Below are 13,570 nucleotides of genomic sequence, written 5' to 3' on the forward strand. Positions count from 1 at the left end.
TTGACTTGTCCTAGATTAATAGAGAATCACATCCTGAGTTATGTGAACTAATTTTTATAAGAAGTTTTAAAATGTTAAAATTCATAAAATTCCTCTATCATAGCACAGCTATTTTGTATGCTATCCTCCATATGAACCTATCTTTGTTTTTGTGTGACTTGGTCTTTGGGTTTGTTTTTGCATTACTGGCGATTGAACCCAAGACCTTGGGCTTGCTAGGCAAATGTGTTTTGCTGTACATCCCCAGGCCATTTGTTTTGGTTTTTCTCATTTAACCTGTCTATAATAGCACTTATTCTTTGTCTGTCATTTTCTGTTCTGTTACTCTATTTTATTACTCTTGTTAACTTTTACTGTTTCCTAAAATAAATTCTTATCTCCTTGTATTGTGTCTCTTGCCAGCTATTCTCCAAAGGGGCAGGTCTCCATTGATATTGCTGCAGCACCAAGGAAGTACCTTGTATCTATTAAGTACCCAATAAATAATTATAGGTTGGATGATTATATGCTATTAATTGCACCATATGTAGCATATACAATGGTTATGGGGTTTAAGATGAGTTTATAAACTGGCTTAGAAAGTCTTCCTTGGGGTTTAGGAAAAGTATAGCTAGTATAAACAAGAGATAATTTGTCCCCTGGCTCTCTGGCTAGAATGGCTTCTTTATGACTTTTACTGTTTATTCTCCATTCAAAATTGAAAAATAAGCCAGAAGTGATGGCATATGCCTGTAATCCCAGCATTTGGGAGGGTAAGACAGGAGGATTGTTGCAAATTCGAGCCTGAATGCATTAGCTAGACCCAGTCTCAAACAGACCAAAATAACAAAAAAAAGAGGTTGGATAAAATAAGCATTTGCATATATTCAGTTAAAAAAGGAGATGAACTGGGTTATAGCTCAAGGTACATGCAAACATGAACAGGGCACTGTGTTCAGTAGCCAGCACCAAAAAGGCTGGGGAATAGGGTAGGAATAACACAAGTTGCTAAAGAGAACCCCCACAGACCCACCAATAAATAAACGTTACAGTGGGCTAGCCATTTCCTTTTGTCTAAATTAGAAATAACTGGAATAATAGAACATGTCCCAAGTGGGCCAGTAGGGCTGCCACAGGGTAGGGTCATGGAAATTTTAGCATTCTTCTGTCTGCATCTTCCAGATAAATCATCTAGTCAGTTGACTACCACTAAAGTTTGATCAGCTTCCAGATCAGGTGTAAGTAATTTTTATCATGTTGAGATGGAGGAGGTCAGTCCTTGGAAAGTGTTTTCTCTAAAGTGCCAGCATCTAGATACTACACACATAGCATTGTCTCCTCCTCCTTCTCCTTCTCCTCCTTCTCCTTCTCTTCCTTCTCCTTCTCTTTCTCCCTCTCCCTCTCCCCCCTCCCCTCCCTCTCCCTCCCCCTCTCCCTCTCCCCTCCCTCTCCCTCTCCTTCTCCCCCCCTCCGTCTTTCTGTACCAGGGATTGAACTCACAACCTCACACCTGCCAGGCAGGTGCTCATGCCGCTGACCTGTATTGCTGGCCTCACATAGCACTTTGAGAGTGATAGTTTTCCAAGAAATATTTTTAAATGTATTTTCAGTATTGTTGAGGTTTTCCTGAGAATAAGACACATTCTTTGTTTCCCTGGCTTATTTAGTCTACAGCACTTTTTGTGCATTTTCTTCATAAATAAGGTAGCTAAAGTCATATTAAAACAGTGAGATGCTGTCGTTCTCTTTAATCTAAAAGAGGAAATTTTGATTTTTAAAATATTACCTTTAAGTCACCACACAGGAATAAAGATGTGTGATGATAGAAAATGTAAACAGTTACTCTGTATTGCATCTCCATAGATAGACTCGCTGCAGATATGTCTCATATAGCACATTTATATTGGTGAGTGGATATATGGATGATGGATATCTTTCTAAGTAAGGTAATTCGAGTGTCTTAATAACATTAAGATAACAATATTTCTTTCTGAAACTTAAATTTTTCTTTCTTTTTTTCTTTTTAAAGGTGGTCAAGGAGCTGGTCCTCCTCAAAACCAGATGCAGGTGTCCCACGGGCCACCAAATATGATGCAGCCTGGCCTCATGGGAATTCATGGCAACATGAACAACCAACCAGCTGGTAGTTCTGGGGTTCCTCAGGTGAACCTGGGCAACATGCAAGGCCAGCCCCAGCAAGGCCCACCATCTCAACTTATGGGCATGCACCAGCAGATTGTGCCCTCTCAGGGCCAGATGGTTCAGCAACAAGGAACTTTGAACCCTCAGAACTCTATGATCCTTTCAAGGGCCCAGCTTATGCCACAGAGCCAGATGATGGTGAACACTCAGAACCAAAATCTTGGGCCTTCACCCCAAAGGATGACCCCACCTAAGCAGTTGCTTTCCCAGCAGGGCCAACAAATAATGGCACCACATAACCAGATGATAGGGCCTCAGGGGCAAGTTTTGCTCCAACAGAACCCAATGATAGAGCAGATTATGACCAATCAAATGCAGGGGAATAAGCAGCAGTTTAACACCCAGAACCAATCCAGTGTCATGCCGGGACCAACGCAGATAATGAGGGGACCAACTCCTAACATGCAAGGAAACATGGTGCAATTTACGGGACAGATGTCAGGACAGATGCTGCCCCAGCAAGGGCCCGTGAACAACAGTCCATCTCAGGTTATGGGAATTCAAGGGCAGGTCCTGCGGCCACCAGGGCCTAGCCCCCACATGGCCCAGCAGCATGGTGAGCCTGCTACTACAGCAAATAACGATGTCAACTTGTCTCAAATGATGCCTGATGTTAGCATGCAACAAACCAACATGGTCCCCCCTCATGTGCAAGCCATGCAGGGAAGTAGTGCCTCGGGAAACCACTTTTCAGGCCATGGAATGCCTTTCAATGCACCTTTCAGTGGAGCACCCAATGGAAATCAGATGTCCTGTGGTCAGAATCCAGGCTTTCCAGTCAATAAAGATGTAACACTGACAAGCCCATTGTTGGTCAACTTACTGCAGAGTGATATCTCTGCAGGCCATTTTGGGGTAAACAATAAGCAAAATAATACCAATGCAAGTAAACCGAAGAAGAAGAAACCTCCTCGAAAGAAGAAAAATAGTCAGCAAGATCTAAAGTAGGTTGTGATCATTTTACCTCAAATTTTACTCATTTGTTTCTATGTAAATTTTTGTTTATGGAACATTTTAAGCATATATGAAATTTAAGTAGTATAATGAGATCCTTCTGCTTATACAATTATCCATTCATAGCCTATCTTACCTTTATAATTTCTCCCATTACCTTCTTGATTATTTTAAGGCAAATCTACTTTGTAAGTATTCAATACGTACCTTTAAAAGATAAGGGTAGTTCTTTTATATTATCACACAATACCACTAGCACACCTAGAAAACTAATACTTTCTTAATAGTCTCACATATCCAACAGTGCTCACATTTCTCTGTTTATCTCAATTCTTTTTTCTTACAGTTTGTTTATTTAACTAAGGAGCCAAAATGGATGTGTTATAATTGGTTGATGGCATCTTAATTCTGCAGTCTTGGAGTACTAGTAAGGATTGTGGCACACAGACCCCAGAGAGTAACCAGTGTTACTATACTACAAATGCACAGAGTGTTGGCTTTGGTTTTATCATGGCTATGAGAAACCAATCAAGGAGGCTAAATGTGTTTTGAGAATGAGAACTGCTTGAAACTTTCTGCCGTAATTCAAGAAATGGGTCTTTTTTCGCATGAGTGCCTTTCCTTAAAAGACTGTTTATCATCTATACTAAGATAATTATACCTTTTAAGTCAGTTACCCTTTTAGTAAAAGTTTTCCAGATAAGCTGTTTTTCAAGATCATAGCAGGATGGGCAATTAACCATTTATACTTAATTTCCTGAAGCTAAAGTATTAATACATGCTTCTGACTTTAATGTTTCCAAGGGGAAATATTGATTGTACTGAATTTTCACACTGCAATTTCAAACTGGAACTAAGAGACTTTTGGTATAATGACTGTAATAATGACTAATGAATATAAAACAGATAAATTACTACAACCATAAAAAAAGAATAGGAAATTTTATTTACAAAACAAATTTAAATGTTTAGCCAGGCCATGATACTTATAATCACAGCACTTTGGAAGGCTGAGGCAAGAGGGGCAGGATGATCACAAGTTCAAGCCCTAGCCTGAGCAATTTAGTGAGGCCCTGCTTCAAAATAAAAAAAGGGGCCTTAACTCAGTATCCCCTCCAAATTAAAACTAAAACCAGGCCACTTTTATCCAGCTTCCGTACAACATTCTTTGGTTGTTATACTATCCTGCTGCTTCTTGAATTTAATAGATTAAAAGCCAGTCAGTCTATATTAATAGCCTATGTTTTCCTGAATTCCAATTTAATAAGCCCTTTAATTATCTGACTGTTTTAGTTGTTCTTTCTTGGTTAAACAATCTTTACTGCTATTAACTTATGGGAATGACATTTTTATGGGGATAATTACTTTATTGTAGGCTGAGAATAAAATTGCAAGGTTATTCAGTTGCTATTAGGATGCATTTTTGCTGTCATCAGCGATAACGGAGATTTCTTGTTAGCTGCCCATAGTGTGAAAAGGACCTTACACAGCAGGAAGACTCCTAGAAAAGTAAAAGACATTAGGTTTAATAATATTTGCTCTCAACTCTACCAGGAGCTTTCAGTTGACCCTTCAGGCTGTTCCTTACAGGTTCTGGGTCTTTGTTTTCTTATCTATAACATGAGGAGACTGGAGCAGGTATCTGAGATTTCAGCTATAGGATTTATTTCAGCTATAGAATCCTTTGAAAGTAAAGGATGCATATTTTCTTGCCTATAATTTGAATTGAGAGGTATAAGTCACACCTGTGGAACAAATCGGTGTAGAAATCTGGATGTGCTAAGGACCTGCTTCAGGTTCTAAATTCCCATGTTCTGATGCTCTTAAAATGAATTTATGGTACCCCATGCATGCTGTAATCGCATCTGCTTGGGAGGCCCAGACAGGAGGATCCTAAGTTTAAAACCAGCCCAGGCTACACAATGAGACCTTGTCTCAAAATTAAAACTTAAAAAGCCTGGGATGTAGCTTAATGGTAGAGTGCTTGCCTAGCACGGTGCCATCCCCAGTACCACCAAAATAAAACAAACAATAAAACAAACTTATGAAACTATATAGAATATAATGAGATACAATGATATCTAAAATGCGCAACCATGATACATTGAAGACAGAGGGAAACCAAAGGTAGGAAAGAAATAGGCAGTTAAAAGTGAGATTACAGAACAAACATGGGATGTGAACACTGTTTCCTTGGGAATGTGGGTGTTAATAAAAGAAGGTTCTTTACTTGTCTTCCCCATTAAAAATTGTGAACCAAGGGTAAAAATGAAAACATCCCAAAGTAAATGGAAATGCCTGCGAGTATTTATTCTATGGCAAAATTATTAACTTTTTTGCAGTGTCTCCACTTTTCTTTGTTCACTGAATAACATTTCCATCAAGTAATTTATAACCTAGTACACAATGTTATGAATTATTAGAACAGTCTGTTTGAATTTAATATCTACACTGACTATAGTTTGGTGTCATAGGAACAGTACCTTGTAGCATTGATAGCCCCAAGCCATGATCTAAAAACTAAGAATGGGTAATTGTATGCAAAACATTGTATGAACCCATAATCCTACTACTCTTGGGAGGCTGAAACAGGAGGACCATTGCAAGTTCAGGACCATCGTGGGATAGAAAGTGAGCTCCAGACCAGCCTGAACTGCATAGCAAGAGCCTGTCTCAAAGAAGAAAAAAATAAATGAAATAAAAAAAAAATAAAACATTGTATCAGGATTTCAGGCTAAGAGTGTAACTGGTAGAACACTTGCCTAAGTGGTTTCATCCCTAGCACCACAAAAAACAAAAAAATTTCAGGAATTTATAGAAAGCCCACTAAATATTTGCAGTGCTATTAGATTAAGTGGATTTAACATTTAATAAAATTGCTCGGTGGTTTTTATGTTCATATTAAATATTTTACTCAGACTGAAGAGGGATATAAATAATGATAAGAATGATAATGAAAACAGAGTGGGTCTTCAGAAATAGGGAAGGGAGTGATCTAGTTAGTGTATTTCCTGTACAGTTTATCCTCAGGTGTGTTACTTATTTTCTAGCACCCCAGATACTCGCTCAGGTGGTCTGGAGGAGGTTGATCAACAGCCATTACCTGGTGAACAAGGAATTAACTTGGACAACACAGGCCCTAAACTGCCAGAATTTGCAAACCGGCCACCAGGTAATAAAATGTTAGCTAAAGGTTATATATATATGTCGTCATGTATGTAGCATTACTAGACTTTTTCTCTTCAAGGAAGCAATAATATTTTGCCTGCTAACTAGCCTGCTTTAGCAGTTTAACATGTCTAGTATTTAAAAGTTTTAATTATAAGTAAATATTTGAAATATACTTCTGATGGTGCACACATGCACACACATACACATTCTACTGAGATTGTTGTTATTTTAAATCCTTATGCAACCAGACTAATATGAAGTATGTCTTTATTCTTGTCAGTGTCAAGGTTCTAGTTGACATCAGAATAGAGTATGATTAAGTGGAGAGATAATTTCACTCTAACCCTCCTTATCCACCTTTCCTGCAGCCTTTCCTCCTAGGGCTTTCTTAAATCAGGAGGCAACCAGAGTTCAAGAGAAGGTTATCTTTTTTATAGAAGTTTGTGAATCTGTAAAGCAAAACTACATAAAGAATAATAAAAAGACACGTGTACTACCAGTTTAATAACTTAGCCTCCTTCTCTGATGATAAAATATTATCCTTTGAGTATTCATGGATCTGTTGAAGAGGCAAAAATTTCTAAAATTCATTTTCATTACACTATTGATTCCTCTGAGTTCATGGAAGAGAAAGATCTGTGCTGGTATTGTTCTGATAGTTGAATGCAGATGTTTTGTGTTTTGGTTAAATAATTTGGGTAAGCTGGGCGTGGTGGCTCACGCCTGTAATCCCAGCACTTGGGAGGCTGAGGCAGGAAGATTGTTGAGGGTTCGAGACTAGCCTGCGCTACAGAGTGAGCTCAAGGCCAGCCTGAACTGCATAGCGAGACCCTGTCTCAAAAAAAGGCATAATAATAATAATAATAATAATAATAATTTGGGTAAATGACTGGGGATGATAGTATACAATGCATGTACCCTTATTGCCCCCAATTGACATGTTTTGGTGGGGGTTTTTTGGTGTTGTTTTTTGTTTTTGTTATCAGGGATCAAACTCATGACCATGCACTTATCAGGCAGGCACTTAGGCCATTGAGCTATATCCCCAGCCCATGTTTTGAAATTTTGTTTTCTTTTTTCTTTTCTTCTTTTTTTTTCTCTTTGAAATAAAATGGATTTGAAGTAATAAATTCATTTTTATTCCAACCCAGGTACAGTATTGTAAAACCAAAGCCACAGTACACCTATACTATATATGGTTACTCTTGACCTTGTGACTTGTAACTATCCCCCCTGTAATGTGGTTGGAAATGCACAAGCCCTTCACTGTGTAGGAAGGACACTTTCCTCTGTATATGCAAAGACTGAGCCAGATGTGGTAGCACACACCTGTAATCCCAGCATTCAGGAGACTGAGACAGGAGTATTGCTATGAATTTAAGGCTAACCTGAGCAATAGTGAATTTAAGACCAGTCTGAACTACATAGCAAGACCCTGTCTCAGAAAAGGAGGACAGGGTTAGAGATACAGCTCCTTGTAAAGGCTTGGATTCAATCCCTAATACTCTGAAATGCCAAACACAAAGAGTTATATTTTGTCTGTCGCTCAATAATTCTGCCTCCTTTTTGGCGTATAAACAAAATGTTACTACAAACGTAAACGTTATCCTTTAATTTATATATTTTAAAAGTGAATCCAGGGCCAGGTGTGGTAACAGAAACCTGTAATCCCAGATCTGTGAGTTTGAGGTTAGCCTGGGCTACATAATTAAGGCTGCTTTAAACTACGCAGAAAGACTGTCTGGGAAAAAAAAGAAAAAAATATATATATATATATGTGTGTGACTTTAAAAAATACCATCATGTCCAGTATTCTCTGTTGCTTATGAAAAATTACTTGCGTACACCACACATAGTTCTGTAAGAGAATTAGAGCAGCTCTGTTGAGTCTGGAAAGTTGCCCATTTTCAATGAGTTTGTCCAGATGCTGAAGGTGGTACCCTCTTCTTTCAAACATATCTGAACTCTTCTTGTAGGGATCTTAGAAGTCCTCCACACTTTAATGCCTCCTTTTTGCAAAGTAGGGGCCTGCAGGCTAAATTCGGTCCATAATGGGTTTGACTCTTCATGTGGTATCTTTAAAATTTGAATTTAAAAATACCTTTACAAGCTGGGTGTGACATTGCCTACCTGTAATCCCAGTATTTAGGAGACTAAAGCAGGAGGATCATCGCTAGTTCGAGGCCAGCCTGGACTACATAGCAAGTCCCTGTCTCAAGTAAACAAAACAAAAATACCTTTACAAAAGGCATCTGTTCTTCAGTTTGGTAGTGTCTACAGGACTCCTGTTGTCTTATACTAGCTTCTTTACTATCTGCCTGGTCCTAGAATGTATATGAATTTGCATTTTGTGACTGATAAATTTGTTTTTTGATTGTGTGTCCTGGCTTGCCCTGCTCACCACTCTTAGCACCTCAACCTCAATCTGTCTTACCATTAGTGCCATTTGGAGTGCTGTCTCTTGTTCTGGACACTTTATATCAGCCATGATTTTAGCTATTTTATTTTCAAGAAGCTGCTATATTTTCTATGCTGCCCTCTTTGGTATTTGTTGTGCTGTTCGGTAAGCTGATTTTAAAGGTGAAAGGCCTACATGAGCAGATTTTTCTAGAAATTAAAATTTTCTTAATGTGGGAACCCTAGACTGAATGTGAAAAATAACCCATTGTCTTGACCTGTGGAAATGCCATATGTTACTGGCTTTACAAATTTCAAGAAGTACATGGACCTTAAAAAATAATTTCAAAAATAATCCAAAATGGATTTTTAAGAAAAATCTTCAAAGGCCAGGGATTTAGCTCAGCAGCATAAATGTCTGCCTGGCAAGCACGAGGTCATGAGTTTAATCCCTGCTACCAAAAAAAAAAAAAAAAAAAAAAAAAGGAAAGAAAGAAAGAAAGAACGAAAAGAAAAATCTTCAAAACTGGATTTTCCACATAATATTTATTAGTACCATGGAAATCTTTGGCAAGAAAACTTTAACTGTTGAGTATTAGAGTTTGACCCACAGCATTGTAGCTACTCTGTGAAAATCTTGAGCCAGCATTTCTTCAAACTGCTGCAGCCAACTATTCATATTCTTTTGCCTTCTTAAGACCTTCTGAAAGTATTTTTCATGAAACAATGGAATAATCTAATTTCCCAAATTGTACTCCAGTTATATGACTACTTCTTCCCACTGAACCACCTTGATTCTTCATGTTTAGTTTGATTATCCTTTCTGCTGATTATATAAGGTTTTTGTTCTGAAATGCCAAGGAAAGTCTTCATAAAGACAAAATTGTTTGAAGTGTTGCCTTCTGCAAATCAGGAAGGCATTGTCCCTCAGAGTTCTTTTTCCCAAAATTATTTTTTATTCCTGGGAGGTATGCTTCTGATTTATTTATTCTCCAGTTGTGGATTCATAAAAAATATTTCTCCAAATAAAGGCTCATATGTAAGAAAGTAAATTAAAATTAATATGTATAAAAACTTTTGTGCCTTTATTTCATTTTCAATGTGTATATCTGTTAGTCCTGTGTTTACTAAATGATATGACCAAGAACAGTGTAGTAAATTTCTCCCAAAGGATTGAGCAGCATAGTGTATGGAGCCAATGAATTGGAGTAATTTTAAAATTCTTTTTTGTTAAAGAACATAACTCTAGGGCTAAGGATTTAGCTCAGCGGCATAAGCTCCTGCCTTGCAAGCTCATGGTCATAAGTTCGATCCCCGGTACCGATTAAAAAAAAAAAAAGAACATAACTCTATTTTTTACTTCTTTTGAAAGAATAAAAAGACTGTCTTCAGTGCTGGTGTTTCTAGCAAAACCAAGGCATACATGTACTAATGCTCTGCTAACAGAAAAAGTGAATCCCTAAATGCTTTACTTCATTCACATGTGCAATGAAATACTGATTATATACATGAGAACCAAAGGCTAGGTGGTCAGCCACTTGGTGTGCATAGCACAGAATACCTTTTAGAATCTTAGTACAATAATGTCTCATTTGGACCCTGCATACTGAGGAGCTCCAGGTTCTTAATGCTTTACTTTTTGCTTCCATATGCATTATACCCCTTTGCTCATGTGAAAGAATCGGGGACTGCTTCCTACCTCTGGAGTGGGCATACCTGAGCTATTTGTGCAGTCTGCCACCTGGATGAGTATCGCTTGCCTGTACTGTAAAGTTGGCAGTTTTCTTGCTAAAAATCTAACTTCCCTAATTTTGGGGGCTTGTTTTAGGTTATCCTACTCAACCAGTAGAACAGAGGCCACTGCAGCAGATGCCTCCTCAACTCATGCAACATGTGGCACCCCCACCACAGCCACCACAGCAGCAGCCACAGCCACAACTTCCTCAGCAGCAACAACCACCACCACCTCCCAGTCAGTCTCAGTCTCAGCAGCAGCAACAGCAGCAGCAACAACAACAAATGATGATGATGCTCATGATGCAACAAGATCCCAAATCTGTTAGGCTTCCTGTCTCCCAAAATATCCACACCCCAAGGGGCCCTCTGAACTCAGACGCCCAGAGAATGCCCATGCAGCAGAGTGGCAATGTACCTGTAATGGTCAGTTTGCAAGGACCTGCCTCCATACCACCATCACCTGATAAACAAAGAATGCCAATCCCTGTGAATACTCCTTTGGGAAGTAATTCAAGAAAGATGGTATACCAGGAGAACCCACAGAACCCTTCTAGCTCACCACTAGGAGAAATGTCATCACTTCCTGAAGCAAGTGGCTGTGAAGTATCATCTGTCTCAGGAGGCCCAACTAATATGCCTTCACATTTAGTAGTTTCCCAGAACCAGTTAATGATGGCAGGGCCCAAACCGGGACCATCCCCACTTTCAGCAACTCAAGGTGCGACTCCCCAGCAGCCTCCTGTAAATTCCCTGCCTAGTTCGCATGGCCACCATTTTCCAAATGTAGCTGCTCCAACTCAGACATCTAGGCCTAAGACACCAAACAGAGCCAGCCCCAGACCCTATTATCCTCAGACACCCAACAACCGCCCTCCCAGCACAGAACCTTCAGAAATCAGTCTGTCACCAGAAAGACTCAATGCCTCCATAGCAGGACTCTTCCCTCCACAGATTAATATTCCTTTACCTCCTAGGCCAAATTTAAACAGGGGCTTTGATCAACAGGGCTTAAATCCAACAACTCTAAAGGCCATTGGGCAAGCACCTTCAAATCTTACCATGAATAATCCTTCCAACTTTTCTACCCCACAAACTCACAAATTAGATTCTGTGGTGGTGAATTCTGGAAAGCAGTCTAATTCCGGAGCAACGAAAAGGGCAAGTCCAAGCAACAGTCGCAGATCTAGTCCTGGATCTAGTAGGAAAACCACCCCAAGTCCTGGGAGGCAAAATTCAAAAACTCCTAAACTCACTCTGACCTCTCAAACAAATGCAAACTTGTTGCAGAATGTCGAGTTGCCAAGAAATGTATTGGTCAGTCCCACTCCTCTGGCTAATCCTATCAACAGTGGGTTGAATCCTCAGAATCCCACTATGCCTGTGGCTGCAGTGGAGGCTGTTCTGGAGGATAACAAGGAGAGCTTGAATGTGCCTCACGACAGTGATTGCCAGAATTCCCAGGGTAGGAAAGAGCAGATGAATGTTGAGCTAAAAGCAATCCCTGCCCAGGAAGTTAAAATGGTTGTCCCTGAAGATCAATCCAAAAAGGATGGGCAGCCTTTGGATCCCAACAAACTTTCCAGTGTTGAAGAGAACAAAAGTTTGGTGTCTCCTGCCATGAGGGAAGCACCAACATCACTAAGTCAGCTTCTTGACAACTCTGGAGCTCCTAATGTGACCATTAAACCTCCTGGGCTTACAGATCTGGAAGTAACACCTCCAGTGGTTTCAGGGGAGGACCTCAAGAAAGCATCTGTCATTCCCACTCTGCAGGATCCATCATCTTCTAAAGAAACCTCTAATTCTCTAAATTTACCTCACAGTAATGATCCAAGTTCAACTCTTGTGCATCCAGAATTGAGTGAGGTCAGTTCTAATGTCGCACCAACCATCTCTCCAGTAATATCAAGACCTGTTAGCTCTTCATCCATTTCCACTCCCTTGCCCCCAAATCAAATAACTGTATTTGTTACTTCTAATCCCTTAACCACTTCAGCTAATACATCAGCAGCCCTGCCAACTCACTTGCAGTCTGCACTGATGTCGACAGTCGTCACAATGCCCAATGTGGGTAACAAGGTAATGGTTTCTGAGGGACAGTCAACTGTTCAATCTAATGCCCGGCCTCAGTTCATTACACCTGTTTTTATTAATTCATCCTCAATTATTCAGGTTATGAAAGGATCACAGCCAAGCACAATTCCTGCAGCCCCACTGACAACCAACTCTGGCCTGATGTCTCCCTCTGTTGCAGTTGTTGGCCCTTTGCACATACCTCAAAACATAAAATTTTCTTCAGCTCCAGTACCACCTAGTGTCCCCTCCAGTAGTCCTGCTGCAAACATTCAGCCAGGTCGACCCTTAGTCCTTAACTCACGAGCCACTCCTGTTCAGCTTCCTTCCCCTCCTTGTACATCTTCTCCAGTAGTCCCTCCTCCTCCTCCTGTCCAGCAAGTGAAAGAATTGAATCCAGATGAGGCTAGTCCTCAGGTAAACATCTCAGCAGATCAGAGCACTCTGCCCTCTTCACAGTCAACCACAATGGTTTCTCCCCTTTTGACCAATAGTCCAGGCTCCTCTGTCAACCGGCGCAGTCCAGTATCATCCAGTAAGGGCAAAGGAAAAGTGGACAAAATTGGCCAAATTTTGCTCACCAAGGCATGTAAGAAAGTTACGGGCTCTCTTGAGAAAGGGGAAGAGCAATATGGTGCAGATGGAGAGACTGAAGGCCAAGGGCTAGAGACCACGGCTCCTGGGCTCATGGGAACAGAGCAGTTGTCCACAGAACTGGACAGTAAAACCCCAACACCCCCAGCACCTACTCTGCTAAAAATGACTTCTAGCCCAATGGGCCCGGGCTCCACCTCAGCAGGACCCACTTTACCTGGTGGTCCTCTTCCCACCAGTATTCGCTCAATAGTAACCACTCTGGTACCTTCTGAGCTCATCTCCACGGCACCAACCACAAAAACCAATCATGGTGGCATAGCATCCGAGCCACTTGCAGGTGGCCTAGTGGAGGAGAAGGTGGGATCCCATCCAGAGCTTCTACCCAGCATAGGTACGTACTTGGGCTTGGCCTCATCTCCTCATGTCAGAGTTTTGATGATTTATTCATAAAAGTGAGAAA

At 40.3% G+C, this 13,570-nt stretch overlaps 1 protein-coding gene across 6 annotated transcripts in view; it reads left to right on the forward strand.

Moving 5' to 3' along the window:
• Ncoa6 (nuclear receptor coactivator 6) overlaps positions 1–13,570 on the forward strand; it is an 85,438-nt gene that overhangs the window by 52,823 nt on the left and 19,045 nt on the right. For 5 of the 6 annotated variants that reach the window (XR_010047404.1, XM_063248468.1, XM_063248470.1 and 2 more), the window contains 3 exons: positions 2,009–3,125; positions 6,186–6,307; positions 10,532–13,501. Coding sequence is in view for 5 of the 6 variants with exons in the window: in XM_063248468.1 (XP_063104538.1) it covers positions 2,009–3,125; positions 6,186–6,307; positions 10,532–13,501 (4,209 nt within the window). In the remaining variant the exon portion in view is untranslated. The remainder of the gene's footprint in view (positions 1–2,008; positions 3,126–6,185; positions 6,308–10,531; positions 13,502–13,570) is intronic. The other variant, XM_063248472.1, reaches the window with a different exon arrangement.

Source organism: Cavia porcellus, unplaced genomic scaffold (assembly GCF_034190915.1).
Source record: "Cavia porcellus strain 051 isolate PalLab524CR breed Dunkin Hartley unplaced genomic scaffold, mCavPor4.1 scaffold_5, whole genome shotgun sequence".
Lineage (NCBI taxonomy): Eukaryota > Metazoa > Chordata > Mammalia > Rodentia > Caviidae > Cavia > Cavia porcellus.